Genomic DNA, 19,500 nt, shown 5'->3' on the forward strand with positions numbered 1-19,500 from the left:
AGCGCAAGGCCGCCAAGGGGTGCGCCCGCAGAAAAGAGTAGAACTCGGGTGAAGAGAAGATCCTTCTTAAACACGGTTTGCAAGCGAAAGAAAACCTCAAGAACCTCAAGAACCTCAAGAACCTTAAGAACCCAAGACCCTCGAGAACCCAAGTTCCTTGTGAACTTAAGAACCCACAAGAACCCACGGTTGCAGAATGGTCATCACTCGAAGCGGAATGGATACTTCGCTTGGAGGTGATGAGCATGAGAGAGGCGAAGAAGAATTTTCCCCACTAGGAGGTTTTTCCGACCCTTCCCCATCTACGACACCAATTGCACTAACTCCTATGGAGGCTTTCGACAAGAGGATGATGGACAAGAAGTTAGAAGACAAAGCAAGAGATGCCGAACGAGAAGAAGAAAGAAAAGCCTACGAAGAAGACATGGCAGCCATAGAGCACCGGTACCAAGAAAGAATGGCAGCCATAGCGCGTGAGAGCGAGCAAGCACGCTTGGAAGCCAAAGCAAGAGAAGCAAAATTTGATCGAAAGAACAAAGCAAGACGAGCAGAATTTGATCGCGAGAACAAAGCCCTCAAAGAAAAGAGCGACCACCACAACAAAGAGTTTTGGCGACTCTATTCTCAAGTTCAGGCACAGATGCAAGAGATTTGGGGAAAGGAGACTCGCTCAGTCTCTTCTTCTCCAAAGCATGATACACAGGATTTGCATGATTGTGAAAAGCATGATGATTTGAATGACAATGATCAACATGATGATTTGATTGACAATGACTTGCATGATGATTTGAATGACAAGCATGATGATTTGGATGCCAATGATTTGCATGATCAAGATGTGATTTCTCACAAGCATGATGAATTGCATGAAGAAGATGTGATTGTTCACAAGAAGGATGATGTGTTAGTGGATGCTTTTTCTAGCGAAGCTAACGTCGTTGTAGGTTCAATCAATCACGAAGAACCGATCTTGGCTATCGAGTCGAGGTCCAAAGAACCCCCACAGGACGATTTGATCATTCAAGAAGAAGCGATCTTGGCTCTCAAGCTTAGGTCCAAAGAACCCTCACAGGAAGTATTATGTTTCGCATGATTGATACGCACGCATTGTTCGAGTGTTTCATTCGTGATGGTTTGCTGTATTTTAGTCAACATCGTTATGTGATCCCTTTTCCTAGGCATGACATATTGTATGTTGAGCATGTTTCTCTCATGGATGAGCACGAATGTATGCGGATTTTTCATGAAAAGCTGAAAAGTATGTATGTCAGGAAGTCACATTCTATGTCTCTTCCTTGGCATGACACAGTTTCCGAACGAGCACATGATAGTATGAGCACCAAGCATGGGCATTTCCATTGTGATTTGCCACAGTTGATTGATTTCGATCAAACAGAAAAGATGCGATCTCATTGTTTGCATGTGTTTGATGAACGGGTTGTCATTCCATCTCTATGTTCATCTACATTGCATACATAGTCTTTAGAGAAGACAAGATTTTTTTCCTTCACTTTACATGGAATGGGTATGTTCATGGTTTTGTGTTGGAGATGGTTTCAGGAATTTTCAGCCATGGAGATTGTTGAAGACGAAAGAAGCGCGACTCTAGACGAAGTTGAAGCAAGGAAGGAGCCACAAAGGACTTTGAGTCGCTTTCGGCGCGGCCCAAAGAAGCAAACGTTGCAGACCTTTATGAAGTTCAAGTACCGCATGTCACGTGACACATCCAGCCCTATGTGTCCGTGGACAAGCTACATCATGATCAGGGTTTAGTCAGTCTAGACAGTTAGTCTAGATTAGAAGTGATCTGACACTTTTGTGAGTCTATTCGTAGACCGTGCATGCCCAGTCACTTAGCATAGATGCATATCCTCTGGTTGCACACAACATGATCATAGTATTCCCTCCAGAATCCATCGGATTTAGTCAGGGGAATTTTCCAGTGCATTTAGCCTATTTCCCTATTTTTGGTTATTTTCACTTATTATTTTTAAGCGACTTTCCAACAAAAGTAGGTAGGGCAATTTTGCTAAGTTAATATATAAGCAAACCCAAGTTAGCACTTTCTGGCAGAAGAGGCAGCAGGAGCTTCCCGCTCAAGAGGCACCTTCTCAGCAGAACCCAGTGAGAACCCTTGGCGTTTTCCATTGTCGTCATCGCCAACACCATCAAGCACCTAGCGTTTTCTGTCTTGACAGTTTCCGCATCAGCAGCAGTACCCAGATCCCTGGCGTTTCCATCCCTTGCATGATCGCCATCATCTCCCAGTCCCCTAGCCGTTGCAGATCCACCCAATCGCCAACAAAAGCATCAGTTTGCTAGCATTTTCCAATCTCAGCCCATCAGCGTTTTTGGAGTTTATCAAGCCTAGCGTTTTGCGAAGGACACAAGTCAGCCAGCGTTTTGGTTTTCAGCATTGGTTGAAGCAGAACAGTAGCGTTTTACTAACGCTAGCAAGCATTAGATCAGCATTCCATTTTCAGCCTCACAAGCTGCAGGTGAACCAGCGTTTTCAGCCATTAAAACCCCAGCAGATTCAGCCCTAGTTGGTTGCAGAGGATCCCTAAATTCAGCCCTAAAAAACGCAGACAAAACAGTCATTTTCAGCCACCAAAACAGTCCTGAAATTCAGCAGTTAGAAGACCACAGATTTCAGCCCTAAAGTTGTTGTCGTCATCACCGTCGTCGTCATCGGCATAGTCCAAGTTGCATCAGTCCATTGCATACGCATTGTACCACTTTGTGCAATCAAAAGTAGACCACTCTCGCCGACAAGAGTGGGGCCTTCGGAGGAGGGTTTTACAACGTCTTTGGTGTCGTATCTCTCTTCTCTCTCTATCTCTCAGTCTCATACACTTGCACGCACAGTGTCCTTTCACTTCGTTTGTGATCATAGCATTCTCTCCTTAAGAACGGAAGGCTCTACCTTCCATAAGAACAAAAGGAACCTTGAGTACAGTTCGGAGCACTCATCTTGAGCAAAGCGCAAACAATCATTCCGCTGCACCTAACACCGCACGACCCACACATCAGAGTCGGCCGGCGAAGAGTCCCTCCCAGGATTCCGGATGCTATTGGCGATCTCCCTCGACGCCATACAGTTCGGTACTAGTACCTCACTTTGAAAAGGAGGGGATGTCACGTGACACATCCCAACCCTATGTGTCCGTGGACAAGCTACAGCATGATCAGGGTTCAGTCAGTCCAGTCAAGTCTAGATTAGCAGTGATCTGGCACTTTTGTGAGTCTATTCGTAGACCGTGCATGCTGAGTCACTTAGCATAGATGCATATCCTCTGGTTGCACACAACATGATCATCAGTATTCCCTTCAGAATCCATCAGATTCCATCAGGGGAATTTTCTAGTGCATTTAGCCTATTTTCCCTATTTTTGGTATTTTTCACTTATTATTTTTAAGTGACTTTCCAACAAGAGTAGGTAGGGCAATTTTGCTAAGTTAATATATAAGCAAACCCAAGTTAGCACTTTCTGGCAGAAGAGGCAGCAAGAGCTTCCCGCTCAACAGGCAACTTCTCAGCAGTACCTCCCCCAGCACCCCTAGCGTTTTTGGATTTCCCATCCTCGCCTACCCTCAGACTTGGCGTTTTCCAGCATTGCTTGATCGCCAGCCTCATCAGCATTACCTAGCGGCTGCAGATCCCCAGCATCGCCATCAAGTCCCAGTTTGCTATTGTTTTTCCATTTCAGCCTATTAGCGTTTTTGGTCTCCGACAAGCCCAGCGTTTTGGCAAGGGACACAGGCAGCCCAGCGTTAGTGCTTTTCAGCCCTAGCCGCGTCAGAAAGGCAGCGTTTTCAGCCCTATGGTACAGTAGCAGATTCAGCCCCCATTGGTTGCAGCAGTTCCCCCAATTTCAGCACATAAAAACGCAGCCAAAACAGTCATTTTCAGCCACCGAAACAGTCCTGAAATTCAGCAGTTAGAAGATCTCAGATTTCAGCCATCAAGTTGTCGTCGTCATCACCGTCGTCGTCATCGGCATAGTCCAAGTTGCACTAGTCCATTGCATACGCATTGTACCACTTTGTGCAATCATTAAGTAGACCACTCTCGCCGACGAGAGTGGGGCCTTCGGAGGAGGGTTTTACAACGTCTCTGGTGTCGTATCTCTCTTCTCTCTCTATCTCTCAATCTTATGCACTTGCACACACATTGTCCATTCACTTTGTTCGTGATCATAGCATTTTCCACTAAGAACGGAAGGCTCTCCCTTCCATAAGAACTAAAAGGAACCTTGAGCATAGTTCGGAGCACTCATCTCGAGCAAAGCGCAAACAATCATTCCGCTGCACCTAACAGTATGCTAATCGTGTGTCTCAGTTAGGTGGACAATTAAAATAATCGGATGAGGAAAGGTTGGGGCCTTTCTCGTTGGATCGGACCATTCGATCGAGTTTGACGTGGAAGTTGGTGATCCAAAGACATTGCAAGAGGCGATACGCTTGGCTCAACTCCACGAGATGAAGCACAACAAGGGTAAGCTCAAGACGGCAAACGGTAATGGTAACTCATCCTCTTATGACTCCTCTAAGGACAACGAGAAAAATTCTAATGGAAATGGTAACAATAAAAAGAACTCTTCTAGTTTTTCTTCTCATCAATCTAAGGCCGACAAATCTAAGGATAAGGGTAAAGGAAAATTTGAAAAACCTCAACTTTCATCCTGATGAGAAAATTGCTCAAGGAATTGAAACCTTTATTGCGTCAACTTCTGACTTCACTCTTCAGGTGAATGCTATCAAGAAGCTAAGCAAGAGGGGGCTTTCGAAGAAGACGAACTCATAAAATGTTATGGACATGTAATGGTCAAAGGGCCATTGTGTTGTTTGATTTTGAAAGTTCTCATGATGTAATAAGTGAATCTCTTGTGAAACGTAGACGTCTTCAGACTTCTCCTATCCCCACTCTCCCATTGTAGGGGTTCTTTGAAGGCATGGACGCTTCGAATTCTCAAGAATGTGATGATGTCAAGTCGGTCATTCAACAAACCAAATTCACTCGTCGTTTTGTAGTCTCTAAACTTGCAGGATGTGATGTCATTTTGGGCTTTAAGTGGTTTTGCAGGTTCAAGCCCATTATTAATTGACAGAAGTTTACGTTTCTCATCAATGATAATGTGTTGCAGTCAATGCTCATTCGAGGCGAGAGCAGGATGTTCTCTCTCCCTCTTATCCTTGACGTCCAAGCTAAAAGGGAGCTACGTCGAGGAGCCCAAGCGGCGGTCATCTATGTCAACCCCACATCAAGGAACGTGGGTATTCCTGAGAGGTATGGTGAGTTGTTTGCCAAGTTTGAGCACGTGTTTCTCCAGGATGATCTTCCCTCTACACTCCCTCCCGAGCGATCTAAGGATCGTATCATCGACCTAGTGGACGTAGCATAATGTGTGTGTAAGTGTAACAAGGCGGGTACCACGTGCCAATAGCAAAGAACAGATTGAACAGACTTTTAACACTTCAATAACATCTGAACTGAAAGAGAGAGACGACACGCGACACGGAGTGGCGGAATTCCACCCCAGAGAGTATTGACCCCAAACCTTGGCGCCCCTTTCGGTATTTCTTTATATTGCATCAACACAGTACAAGCCGGTACTCCAGACTCTGCTCCTTCTCCAGGAAGCATGCCAGAGAATGAGCCCTAACCTCATATTTAAGGCCCTTGGCTTGAAAAGTAGTTACAGTAAAAAGCCTTTAAAACTCAAAAGCTTATGGTCCAAAAGCAAAGCCAAAAAGCTGTCAGCGTAAATCACGGAAATCCGTACAACCTGCCACGTCATCAGCCAACGCAATTTTCGAAAATCTCCTTGTTGCCCTTAGGGTTAGGGTTAGGGTTAGGGTTTTCAGAATTAGGGTTTCAGCAGTTAGGGTTTCTGGCAAAAATTAGGGTTAGGGTTTTTGCTCTCGGGCAACCATGTCATCACTTTGTGACACTTCTTCTGTTACTTGTTCTTCTTAGGGTTTAGGCCCCTCGGCCATATCTGTAAGTTGGCTCCATTCTTTAAGCTTTGACACGTCAGCAGTTTGTTACAGTAAGTTTTCATATCGTTTGAACAAGGCTAATGAGAAGAGGAGCTAGAGCGCCAACTAGGTGAGTTGTTGGATAGGAGTTTCATACGTTTAGTGTAAGTCCTTTGCTGCTCCTATTCTTTTTTTTTTCCGTAAGATGGCTCATCACGGTTATGTATGGATTACGTGTCCCTCAATAAGATGATGGCCAAGAACAAATTTCTTATGCCTCGCATCGAGTACATTTTGGAGCGTCTCAATGGGGCTAAAGTGTTTTCGAAGATCGACTTGAAGAGTGGCTTCCACCAGGTAAGAATCACAAAGCGAGACATCTACAAGACCGCCTATAGAACCAAGTGCGGGTATTACGAGTTTATTGTTATGTTGTAAGGTCTCACGGGTGCGCCTGGTACATTTAATCGTATGATGATGCATATCTTCATGACTTGGTCGGTAAGTGCGTGTTTATTTTTCAGGATGATATTCTCATTTTCTCTACTTTCCGGAGAGTAGCGTGCTATAGATGTAGCAGAAGTTTTGGCCTAATCGGATGCTAACCATGTTTATATTGCAGTAAAGAAGTCGGAATTTCTTGTGACTAGTGTGTGCTATTTGGGCTACATCATCTCTCTCGACGGCATTCGATTTAATCCCGCCAAGATAAGTGAGGTAAGAGAGTGACCTCTGCTCGAGGCAGCATATGATGTTCGCTCATTTTTGGGCTTGTGTCAAGTATACAGCTCTCATATAAAGCACTTTGCACTTATTGCCGTACCATTGTCTAGTTTGTTAAAAAGATGTCAAGACTCGCCATCAGCTAAGAGTGCTTTTGAAGCGCTCAAAGTAGCAGTCACAGAGGCACCATGCCTCGTCCTTGCCTCTCGCCTTTTGGGGTTTGGACAGATGCTAGTAACATTGTCATTGACGCAACGCTACAACAAAATAATCATCCAATGGCATCTCTCTCTTGTAAACTAAATAGTGTTGAGAGAAATTATTCTCTTTGTGATAAGGAACTTCTCTCTGTTGTTCATGCATTGAAATATTGGATGCATTTCATTTATGTGCGTGAGTTTGTTGTTTGCACAAATCACCAAGCCCTTAGGTGGCTTCAATCTATGCCTAGTGCGCATTGGAGTGATAGACAAGCGCGATGGTCTCAATTTTTGGGCAATTTGGTGGTATGATTGAGTATGTACTTGACAAAGCTAGCTCTATTGTTGATGCATTGAGTAGGAAAGGTCAATCATACCGAAATATACAACCAGTTGGCAATCAATCAATCAATCTGATGGACAAACCGAAATATACAACCAGTTGGCATTTAATGTTCTCAAAGCATATGTGCATGATCAACAACTAAGTGAAAACAATATTTGCGGTTAGTTGAGCTTAAATGATATGTTCTCTAGTACAATTGATCGTACTCCATATGAGGCTGCGTTTGGCCGAACTTTTCAGTCTTTGTTGACTATGTCTTTTTTTAAATTCAATGATGCTAATTGTGTTAGTCAAACTATGCCGAGGTACTCAAGAGTATCAAGCTTAGGCTTAGCAAGACTCAAGAGTCCTATTCTAGGAATGCTAATAAGCATCAACAGGATGTCTCATTCAAGGAGGGTGACTAGGTGTTTTTAAGGATTATGAAGAAACGTTTCAAGCAAGTTGATAAGAGGTGTCTCATTTCGTATGTATGGTCCGTTACCGATTATCAAAAAGGTAAATGATGTTTTCATGCAATTACGTTTGTCACCTTCTTGGACAATGTATAATGTTTTCCATGTTTCTTGGCTTAAATTGTTTAGGGTGAACTGTAAAAGTGCTAGATTGGTGGAGTTTGGTGCATGAGTACATAGAGTCAGTGTCTACTGAGGAAAGTTTCTATCCAACGAGCGCTCCAGACGAGGAGCAGCCGGAGATAATCAATAAAGCCGAAGTTATGGAGCTGTAGAAGATCCTTTTACATCGATTGAAGCACGGATCAAAGAAGCAAGCAAGGCAATACTTCCTGAAGTTCAAGGATCGAGGGACACATTAAGCTGCTTGGGTGGACGAGGAATTTATCATAGACTATCCAGATTTGCTAGCCTCATACTTAAGCAGGAGGGGATGTCATGTGCACATGGCTCGGTGTGCCACGTGGACATGCCTCATCAACTTCCAAAGCCAGTTTACCATCTATATCTAGATAGGAGTGTCTAGAATCCTAAGAGGATTAGTATCGGCAATTTTGTGAGCTTGTTGCAAGACTTGCATTTTTGTACGTGTCCATTAGATCAGGTTTTCCAGTTTTGGGACCCCGTTTTGATAGATGTTATTACACTATTGTGGACATTTGGCATGACGTACATATAGTTTTAGATTAGAGAAATCCAACGAGCTGCGTCAATCGGATTCCCAAGTGGGCAGATGTGCGACAATTACACCCAAAAACTGAACCCTGGTCAAACTTATTAATAATTCATTTTAATGATTTATTTTAAGGAATTTGACAGAGGTTTTGTCCTACCTAAGCCTTGAGTCATTTATAACCAGCAAATTTGTCCTAAAAAGGGAGCCAGAGACTTAGCGATCTCACTCACTGACAGCTAGTGCTCCCTCAGCTTGGCGTTTTTAGTACAGCAGCTGTGGCGTTTTCTGCAACAGCACTCAGCCATAGCGTTTTTTCTTCTACTTGCTAGATCAGCCCCATCGCTTGCAGTCCAGCAGATCAACCCTAGCGTTTTCAGATTTCAGCCTTTTCTGTCGCCGGAGAACGGCTTGGATCTACGTTTGCGAGGTTCCCATTGCGGTCCGGTACTTTGGCAACCCATTGAGCCTCTCCTCGGCCATTCCCTTGTTGCATCGATGCTCTCATTGTTGCTCATCATCGGCATCGTCGAGATCTGTGTTTTCAGCCCATCTTTCTACCCTTGCTGCTGGCTGAGATATCGGCTGCCTTTATTGCTCTTTAGTCTCTTCATTTGCCCCTTAACCCTACTCCTATTTCAGTTCTTGTAGACTTGGGAGTATTGCCGGTTTCTGCTCGACCTCGGAAACCCCTCTCCTTTGGTTAGAGTGTTTTGCTTCAGGGGTTTATCACTTCTCTGCCTCTCTCCCATTACCATATCCAATGGGCTATGATACGTTCATCTTTGGCACTTCCATTTTATCCTCTTCCACGACTTGTTCCATTCTTTGTCATTATTTCAGCTTCCATGTGTAATTTGATTAATGTATCCTCCACTTTTTTCATCATCACTTGGCGTCGGGCCGTTCATCCTTTTGGCTTGGCACTCATTCTGGTTCTCCAGACTGTCAGTACTAGCGTTTTCCTCCGCAGCTCCTCAGCATTTGTGGTGTGTGTGGGGGGTGTTAGAGCTGCAGAGCAATATGTCCACCTTGCAGATGCGCTGCACACTCTGACAATTTCTCTCTCCCTTTCTCTATATTTCTATCCAGCTACCTCTTTCTTCCACAGAATTAGCACCAACAAATCTCCCATTATTTGTTTAATAATAGTAATCACAAAGGATGGTAACGTCTTACTCGTGGCTTGACCTACTAACAAATTGTTTTCTCTTCCAAAAATAGGAAGACCAATCAAGAAAGAATTGCCTTATACTCTCTCCACAATAAATAGTTGGAAAATATATTTACATCTGATAAGCTACCACAATAATAGTTGAAAGAGATATGTTTATTTGAAAAGGTTATCAGTGGTGATGAGAGAATCAGCTTCCAGGGCACAGCGAGGTAAAGAAAATAACTGTTCGACTACGGTGCGGGATAAATGCAAGAATGGGTTACATTCTCGAATTGATTGGCATTTCTTATGAACAATCACAACTGCTTGCTGAAGTGGCTGGTGTCGGTAATGTGAGATGCATGCAATCTATTTTTTAAAAAAAAGATAGATTTTACTTAAAAACCTGTTTATGCTTTGACACATTGGCAAGGAGGTCTTTTTGAAGGTGTGCCATGACCTCTTAGAAATCTTGTTTTTGAGCAGGGTGCAGATTTAACAGAGTACACTCTTCGGTTGATTGGTTCTGATCTGGAGCATTTTATTCGGCAAATGCTTTTGAAGAACGAAATCAAGTACAATCTAAATTGCAGAGTACTGAATTTCAGTATGGGGAAGCCCCGCCTAAATGTTGTGGATGAGGAGGAAGAGTAAGCAATGCTCTTAATGCTTTCATTTGACAATGCATATCATTTTTGGAATTGCACTTCAAGGTAGCCAAGAATTCTGTACGCATAACTTTTCTTTGTACATGACTTTCCAATGAATAGTATGAGTATTGATATGGGGTGAGCTTTGCTTACTTGTATGTGTTAGCTGGACTCATCCTTGGCGGATTCATAGGGCGCTTGTCTTTGATGTCGCTGAAGCACTAATGGACATCATAATGCTTCTTTGTACCATGTTCAGCTTGTATGATATTTGCCATCTTTATAACTGGTTCAGGGCATTGTACAGTTTTAGTCAATTGAATTTACCGATCATTTTACGCTAATTGGTTTGCTCTTGCGGTATTTATGTGCATGTCTTTTTTAAATAAAAAGAAAGAAGAGCCGTATTTAAAGTTGTTGAAGGGTCCAAACCCCCAGCTTAAAATTAAAATCAATTGTGAATGTGTGGGTATTGGAAGGTTAAATGAATGATAAAGTAACGTGGGTCCAAACCCCCAGCTTAAAATTAAAATCAATTGTGAATGTGTGGGTATTGGAAGGTTAAATGAATGATTAAGTAACGCAATTCAAACATCATCTTATGACTAATGGGCATGAGAGGTTTGCCTAAACAGGGCTAGGGATTTGAGAGGTTTGCAATCATGGTCCAAAGTGAAGCACAAGACATGAGGATGTGCACAAGCTAGCAATATGAGCTAGGTCTCTGGGCCAAAGGTGGATTGAGTGGCATAAAAATGATCCATAAACCAACAGGCATGTATCCAAAATGGTGGCAGAGGACACAATTTGGTTTCGGTCGTCAAGTTCTCATCTGAATATTTTCTATTGCCACCAAGATCAGCACTGGGCCTGTTTCACTCAGACTCACACCCAAAGCTGTGCCATGACCCCCTCACCCTCCTACTCATCAGGGCCTCGCACTTGCCCTGATGGCAGGATATAAGTCGTGCGTTTCAGCGTATCCATTGTGTCGCAACCAAACTAGGTTGGGGGGAGGTGGTGGTTGCTTCTGGCTATTTTTATCAAGGCTTTGACCTCCTCCTCACTGTCGTCGTTTTGTCAAAAGTTGGGGCAGGTAACCTTGGATTTGCACTGGCATTTAAGTGACTGCTACAACAGTTTCTTAGAGCCTCATTGTAACATCAGCAACACTTAGGTCCTGTGACATCTAGAATAACATATTGATAAATCATTGGTTTCCAAATACTGAAAAGAGTGCATTACTCTTATCCAAAAATTAGTAAAGAGCCACAAAAGTTTTTGTAGAATCACATTGCGCTCATAAACAAAGACCATTCCTAAACAGTTTACGTGGGCAAAATTGACTTTTTTTTTGTGTTAATTGTACCTAACTGATGGCATTGACTGCCCAAATCTCCCCAATCTGTCTGAAGCGGTACCGCGATAGACCTCATAACTTGAAAGTTACGGTCCCACTGATTTCTGTCCAACTTAACCTTAGAACTTGAGCAGCATGGATCGTTGGTGGGGAATCTGCCACCCCCCCCCCCCCCCCCCCCCCCCCCCCCCTTCCCCTTCTTGATGTCTTAGTTTCTTGGCCCAAGGTCTTACTTTTATACAATACATGGTACATGGAGACATACCAAAAACCATAAGAGTAATGGCTCAATAACCTTTTCTTTCAAAAGAAGGGGAGGTGTGACAGCCGACAAGTAGAAGAAGGCAAGCTAGCTAAGATGCTAGTCGAGGATGTGTCACATGAAGGAGTGCTTTAATGACGACGCCATATGGTGAGTGCACCTTTGTACACCCTTATCTTTCCCCGTCGTGGTGATAGTTTGTAAATTCCTTAGTAATTATAAGTCATTAATGTTTTCTGTGCCTTTATCTTTGTAGCTCTCTCTTTGTCTTGATGTTTTCTTCATCGCATGCCTATATGTAAACTCATAGGACCCTTCATCGCATGGCTATATGTAAACTCATAGTACCCTTCTCTCTCTCTCTCTCTCTCTCTCTCTCTCTCTCTCACACACACACACACACACACACACACACACACACACACCATACTAGGAGTGTTTTGTTGTTTGTGGTGGATATTGCTTGAGATCTAGCTATTTGTAGACATGGTTTGTGTTGGTCTCTCTCTCTCTCTATATATATATATATATAAAATTATAGGCTCATGTAGCAAGTGTAATGCATACCATCTCCCAAACCACTTCCTCACGTCTTGCATCCATCCCATGCTTTGCTTCCCATGCAATTATAGGAAGTTGATGTGAGCGGTTTTGATGCATCTTTATCATGTACTCCACAATCCTTCCCATGTCCATAACCTCAATACAAAGAGATCCCAACTCAAGATGTAGGAGCATCTATGGTGTTTGTGTCTTACTTGGAGGAAATTTGTAAGAAAGTGCATTTGGACATTCTCAAACTCTTTTTACATAGACTTTGAGATGCCCCCTCCCCACACATCAACTCCATAAAGAAGAATTGGTGTCACCAATATGTCAAAAAGGTCCTCCTTGCGAACTCAACCTTTGATAACCCCCGCATTACACATGTTCTCAAACCCATAGTATGCTCTCTTCTTAGCTTCCAAACAACATATAGCACATTGTGGTTGGCCGAAACCTCAAGGCCAAGGTACTTAAAGCTCTTAACCACTTCAAGTGTCTCACTATTGTACACAATGCGTGGCTTCTCCTTATGATTGGTTCTCACAAGCAAAACCTTTTATTTGGATTCATTCACAATAAGCCCACTATGCAAGCAAAAGTTCTCAAGGAAAACCATAAGCTTTTGTGCATCATCTCAAGTGTGTAATTCAAGCACTACCTCATATACATAGAAAAAAACATGATTACCGCATTGCAAATAGTAACCTCTTCAATGCCTTCTTGTTGGATAAACTCAACTACCATTTGTTCCGATTGATCAATGCATAGAACAACAAGACTTGGTTACAATGGACATCCTTGTTTAACCCCAATAGTGCTTGAAATTTTTTTTGAAATTCCTCTTCCCATGTGCAATTAACATATCACCTTCTCATAGATTTGAGAAACCGCAAGAGAGAGAGAGAGAGAGAGAGAGAGAGAGAGAGAGAGAGAGAGAGAGAGAGAGAGAGAATGCATACAATGACTTTATAGTAGACAAATCACCAAAATAGAGGAGCTATGGAGAGAGAAGGCATAGAAAATTGCAATGACATGTATTTAGGAGAGAATTTACAAACCGTCACCTTGTTGGGGGAAGAAAAGTGTGTAATTCAAGCCTGCATATCTTGCATGGTGGCAACGCTCGTTGTCATTAGGTTAGAAGGGGTTAGTGGGTTAGTGCACCTTAGTAAGAATTGTGTAGTGTTACCAATCCCTCTACCTCCAATATGCCTTTGAAATCTCTTGCTCTAAGAAATCCATTTCATGCCATTTCTTAGTGTTTCTCGAAGAATTTTTTCTAGAACTATGTTACTCTAGGGCTCTCCCTACAAGTGTGCCAATGGCCTCTTTATGTAGGAGAGGATAGGCTTGATTAGAATTCGGGTTGGTGTTATTTGATCACTTATTTAATCTTTACACATACATGCTTGCGTACATGAAGCACCATGCTTTAGGGGCATGTTTCAAGGCATTATTTGGGAGACAACAAGAAAAGCATATTAGGTTCTTGGTTAATGGGACCCACTAATCAAAGGAGTGATGGGTTGTGTTGCCACTTGCAAAGGAGGGCCTACAATTGTACTATTTGCAGTGGACTAGTAATGGTAAGTTCCAGCCATATCTCAAAAGAGGTGAGCTTACTATACTTTAAAGGTTTTTTGTCCCTCTTCCCCACCCATTTGAGGACCCACCCATGTTTGTAACGCCCCCGTGCTTGCTACTACTACCACAAGGTCTAACCACCTTGTGCAACCTTGCCTACAACTTGCAATGCCCCGAATATATGCCCTACTATGCCTCAACAAAGAAAGGAGCACCTCAATTTCAAAAGGGGGCAGGTGATAAGTGAACAATGATTGTAGAGTGATGGAAAAAATCCAACTTGGTTAGAGGCAAAGGTTGTAGAGAAATGGAATTGAGGGCTATTAGAAGCTCATCAGAAACAACATAGCTTGTTAGGCACTAGCATAGACGTATCACTACCCATAAATTCAGCCCAAAATTGCATTAAGGCATACAAAAGGTTTGTTAGACACTCCATAAAGCTTAGATTCTTGTAGAGAGAGTGTGACAATCGAGCACTCTATAGAGCCATCAACACAACCTTATCCCACAACCAACCATTTATGATTTCAATCACTAAACAAGCTCAGAATGAAATCAGGTTTGGTGCCAAAACCATGAAGACATGGAGTGAAATAATCAAAACCATATTTTCATCACACTTGATGCAACCCCAATATGTTATGTGGTTCAAAAACCATCAAACTAATGAGAATTTTCAAAGCATACACTACGTGAACTACACGCTCTTTAGAGATTACTTATAATTCTTGATCTCAAGCAAAAAATCACATAATTATTTGACAAATAGCTACATGAGAGAGACTAGAAACAAAGGATAGAGAACAAAAGATGATTGGATCAAGCTCCAAAGAGACAACCTCTTAGAAGAGCATGGTGCAATTGAGGAAAGCTAGAACTTTAAGGAGAGAGGACACTAACATGCATAGTAGTAGTTGGTCTATAATAAGGCTCAATGATGAAAAAGGATCACTAACTCTTTCATGTAGTCCTTAGTAAAGGGTTGGATTTTGAGTGCATCTCTAGACCATTGGATAAAGCTTGCCGATTAGTGCCACATGGCAAGCTAATGATAATAGACTTAAAAAAAAAGGCCCTTGTGAGAGGGTGTTGACACTTGCGCACCTCTCTATTTAAAGAGGGACATTGAGTATTGTGTCAAACATTATTTTTTATGCTTTTGGAATATATTGTAATCTAAATAATTTGTCGTTACACTTTTTTTCCAAAAAACATAATATTTTATTGTGATACCACATGTTTTATGACACTTTCTATTTTCTCTCTCACAAAGCCTCTTATTATGAAATTCTTCTGAATAGCTTTGTGTAGGCCATAGTGAATTTTCTCCTTTTTTTTAAAAGCAATTCCCACGAAGAGTGGGATAGTTATATTAAAGTAAAAGCAGCTCAAGATGGGCAGGGAGGGGGCGTGGGTGGGTGGGGGCGGGGTGGATTTGCATAATCCCTTCGATCGAGAGGAAGAATTTGTCTTCACAGTGGAGGGGAGGAAAAGGGATAGTGATTCGCATGCAAATACCGCCAATTTGGAAAAAAATTTGAAGCCCTCCTTCTTTGGCACTCGTACATCATTAGAGGAAATTCTTCACGGGGCGATTAAGCTACATCATAATAAAGCTAAAGATGGGTACGTAATACAGGCAGAGTTTAGTCCAGAAGTTGCGATACAGAGCCTAGAGAAATGCTATGCTCACTCAATGGTGCTGTATTTTATGGTCCGTCATATGATGACCCAAGGCTTATGGTAGTGGGTGGTAGCGGCGACCAACAATAGGAATACGATTTATGGTGGTAGGGAAAGGCTTCTATGTGGCATGATGTGTCTCCGAGCAAATTGTGCATGATCTCGTTATGAGATATGGGGAGCTTCTCACTTTGCATATGCTATGCCTTACCCGAGTTTTCTCCGAACGAAGAGTTTATGGATTTCTGTGGGTTACGCTCAAGGGCTTTTCTCTCTAGCTATAGGACTCTGTAGACTCAATCGTTGCCATGTTGGGCATGGCACTGCTCATTCCAAAACTGCAACGGGTAAGATCGGGCCTAGATACAAAGGTATGCATAGTGTAAAATATGAGAAAACCAATTCCCAAAATATCCGGATTTGAATATGGGCAATTTTGGCACCTAATGGCAGAGTCAGCGTTTGCCTTGTTCGCGAACGCTTGCTATAAATGTTGCAAAATTGATCACTATGCTAGAGACTGTCCTGAGGTGGAAGTTGCCTGCAATCCGAGGATAAGGACAACTTGGAGCGTGTCGCTAGAGAGGTCAAGCCTTCTAGTGAATGTCACTAAGCTAGCATATTGGTTAAGCTAGCAGACCGGCCACAGTAGGGATCCAAAGGAGGGAAAATAGGGGGGGCCATCTGCAAAAGAGCTATGTGCAACAATGGGCTCAAAAGACCCTAAGGATCAGCCCATAAAGACTTCCAAAATGCTAAGGTTCCAAAATTCAAAGGTTGTGTCCACAGGTCAAACATTAGGGGAATTGGATGCTTTGTGTGTGTCCCAAAAAGTCTTTGTCAAGCCCTACATAGGAGGGGGCGAGCCCAAGAAGTAGGGGATGAGAGAGAAACACCCACACACACTCACAAGCTTCATTTGTACACAAGGGGAAAGAGGGACACATGTCAACTCCCTAGCCCAGATGCCCACAAGGTGTACTCAAATCCTATTGGATGGCCTTGGAGGTGGACCAATGAGAATTAGGCTAGAGTAAATCTAGTTTAATTAATTTAAAAAAACTTAATAAAAGAACCAATAGGAATTAAGCTCTCTAGAAGACTATTGGACAGTCTCCCAAGGGGACCAATGAGCATTCAGCAGCCCAATGGCTTGCCTGATTCCTATTGGCCAGGAGGCAAAGGGGTCCAATGAGAGTTTAGTTGAATTAGATAATTACCTAAAGCTCTCACAAAAGGGGAAAGGGGGACACATGTCAGAAGGCTATCACTTATCCTGATTAATTTCCATTCGTTGAGGCTGGGAGGTCCAATAGGGCTGTAGCATGAGTAATTAGCAAGGGGACCCGGGTCAACCAAGAGAGAGAGGGGGATGATTTTTGCAAGGCATTATCACACACACACTCACACAATCTCATGTGTGAAGCAAAGAAGACTCTCTCTCCTTCTCAAGCTTTAATGGAAAGCTTACCACCTACTCCAAGCTTGTGAGAAGGGAGGCCTACACCACCAACTCTTGGCTTTGTGATGCAAATCCAACCAAGAGCCAAGCTTCAATGCATGATCATCTCCTCTACCATGCTAATTACGAAGCTAAGCTATGCTAATATGAGTGATTATGTGAGGAGATGTACATCTTTCTCATAAGAATACTCCTTCTTCCTCTCAATCTACTCTCATACCCCGCTAGCTCTCACCATCTTTGAAGGTGTGTGAGGTCTACTCCTTCTTCCTCTCAATCTACTCTCATACCCCGCTAGCTCTTACCATCTTCAAAGGTGTGTGAGGTCTTGGGTCTGAGACCGTGAGGGAATTGATGTTGTGTTTGATAAGTGTTTTGCTTAGTGCATGAAGTTTCCATCTTCATTGCACTAGCTAGTATTGAAGGAACACAAAGAATTGTATTGTAAAATATTTCTCTTGATGGGAGAAACCATAATACAAAGCCTTTTGGAGGGGGGACTGGCTCCATGCAAATCCAGTCCTCAACTATTGTCAATTGCTTAATTTCTCTCTCTTTTGAAGTATTGTTCATGCTATTTAACTAGGTGTTATGCTTTTTGTTGCTCTCTCCACCCAAGCACTCTTGTTATTCTCATTAGGAAGCTATTCTAATGAAATGCTCACTATGTTCATGCTATTTTCCGCTACACACAAGTTACTAGACCATTAAATGTTACATTGGTATAAGAGCACAAGGTTTCTCTTTTCTTGCTCAAGAAGGGAGGTCCTCAAGCTAGCTATAAATGGTTGGTACTATTAATTTCATGTGAGTAAGTAGAATAGGGATTTTTCAGCCTTGGAGAGTGCCTGCCTTTGTGCAGTTAACGGGGCATCACCGTCGAGAGCTATGGTCTTAATACTGGAGTCCTACGACAGGGCTTGCCTACGGCTTAACCACTATTGAGCTATTAGAAGCTTGACAGGAGCCGGTGATTTTTTGGTGTTGAATGACCCTCTCTTTTATTCCTTGCAAGTAATGGTATTCGAGCCATGGGTACAATAGCTTGAGTGCTTTTTCTAAAGGGGTAAAGAGGAGTAGCAACTAGGGCTTGAAGTGCCAAAGTACACCTAAAAAGTTTACACCTACAAGTTGTTAGAATGGTTGACAATAGTAAAGAGAGTGAAATTAATGTTGATAACTTTGATTTTGCTAATGAGCAAGCTACGAATGATGCCCCGATGCTTGTTAACTATCTTGTTTCTAGGCTTTAACAAGCCATGGGCAATCCATCCCTCCAAAGTGAAGTGCAACGACAGCTTCGTGCTCATGGGATTCTCCAAGATCCCCACAATGACGAGAGAGCACCTAGGAAGCCTCCTTGCGAGACTTCCAAAAGAGGCCCCTCTCCGATTCGGGAAGAAGAAGAGGATCCCTATGAAGGGCTCAAAAATTTTCTCCTTGATGACGCATCTCCTTCTCAAAGGACAACTCAAGAGTCTCCACCAAAGGAACGAGAAAGAAGTGAGTCTCCCACCACCTCGGCGGAGATGGATCCACAAAGACGGCGGGCTAAACGCTCTCCACCACCTCTAAAACAGAGAAGACCATCGCATACTTCTTCACACCATACTTCAAAGAGGGATGACAAAAAGCAAGAGAAGAAAAAGGCGAGAAAGAGGACACCCTCTTCTCCATCTTCTTCATCCTCTTCCTCTTATGAAAGTGATGGTGAAGAAAACAAAGATCAAGGCAAGAAAAAGGCGAGAAAGAGGTCACCCTCTTCTCCATCTTCCTCAAATTCTTCATCTTCTGAAGAAAGTGATGGTCCAACCTTTGAACCATAAAAAAGAAGAGACCATAGGAAATCCTATGCCGCGTGGAAGAGGTCATCCAAGCTCAAGAAGTTCAAAGAGGGAGGGAAGAGCATCTCTTTCCTTACCTACGATGTCACTTTTGGTGCTACGGACAAAGTCTTGGCCTTTATCCAACAATTCGATGCGGCGTTTGGAGATGAGGGCTTCACGGAGTCCTCTAAGCTATGCTATGTAGCTATGCACTTTCAAAAGTCCGCCAGGCAATGGTGGTCTAGCCTACGGGCCAATGGTGAAGCTCCACGAACATGGAAAGCTTTAAGAGCTTCCATTATGAATCAGTTTTTGGCCACCGATACCAAAGACAAAGTACTCACCGAATGGCGAAGCTTAAAGATCTCTCCTTATGAATCCATTCACAAATATGTAGACAAGTTTTGGGACCTACAACTCAAAGCCACTGTCTTCAAAAAGTTGGATTTTGGAGAGCAAAAGCAACAATTTTTGTGCGGGCTTAACTGAAGAAATGGTGGAGTATGTCAACTCCCAAAGGCCACGCACCATATCGGCGGTTATACACCATACTATGGTGGCCTCTCAAATCAATTTCCAAACGGGGGCT

General features: G+C 42.9%; 1 protein-coding gene across 1 annotated transcript in view; it reads left to right on the forward strand.

The window, feature by feature from the left end:
- The window catches only part of LOC147441541 (NAD(P)H-quinone oxidoreductase subunit M, chloroplastic-like), a 29,734-nt gene extending 19,186 nt beyond the window's left edge, over positions 1–10,548 (forward strand). Inside the window, exons 2-3 of the mRNA XM_086483145.1 lie at positions 10,022–10,185; positions 10,352–10,548. Coding sequence (XP_086339271.1) covers positions 10,022–10,185; positions 10,352–10,529 — 342 coding nt within the window. The 3' untranslated portion in view covers positions 10,530–10,548. The remainder of the gene's footprint in view (positions 1–10,021; positions 10,186–10,351) is intronic.
- The last annotated feature ends 8,952 nt before the right edge of the window (positions 10,549–19,500 follow it).

The sequence above is a fragment of the Adiantum capillus-veneris genome, chromosome 15, assembly GCF_014529385.1.
Source record: "Adiantum capillus-veneris isolate H3 chromosome 15, ASM1452938v2, whole genome shotgun sequence".
In the NCBI taxonomy this organism is placed as follows: domain Eukaryota; kingdom Viridiplantae; phylum Streptophyta; class Polypodiopsida; order Polypodiales; family Pteridaceae; genus Adiantum; species Adiantum capillus-veneris.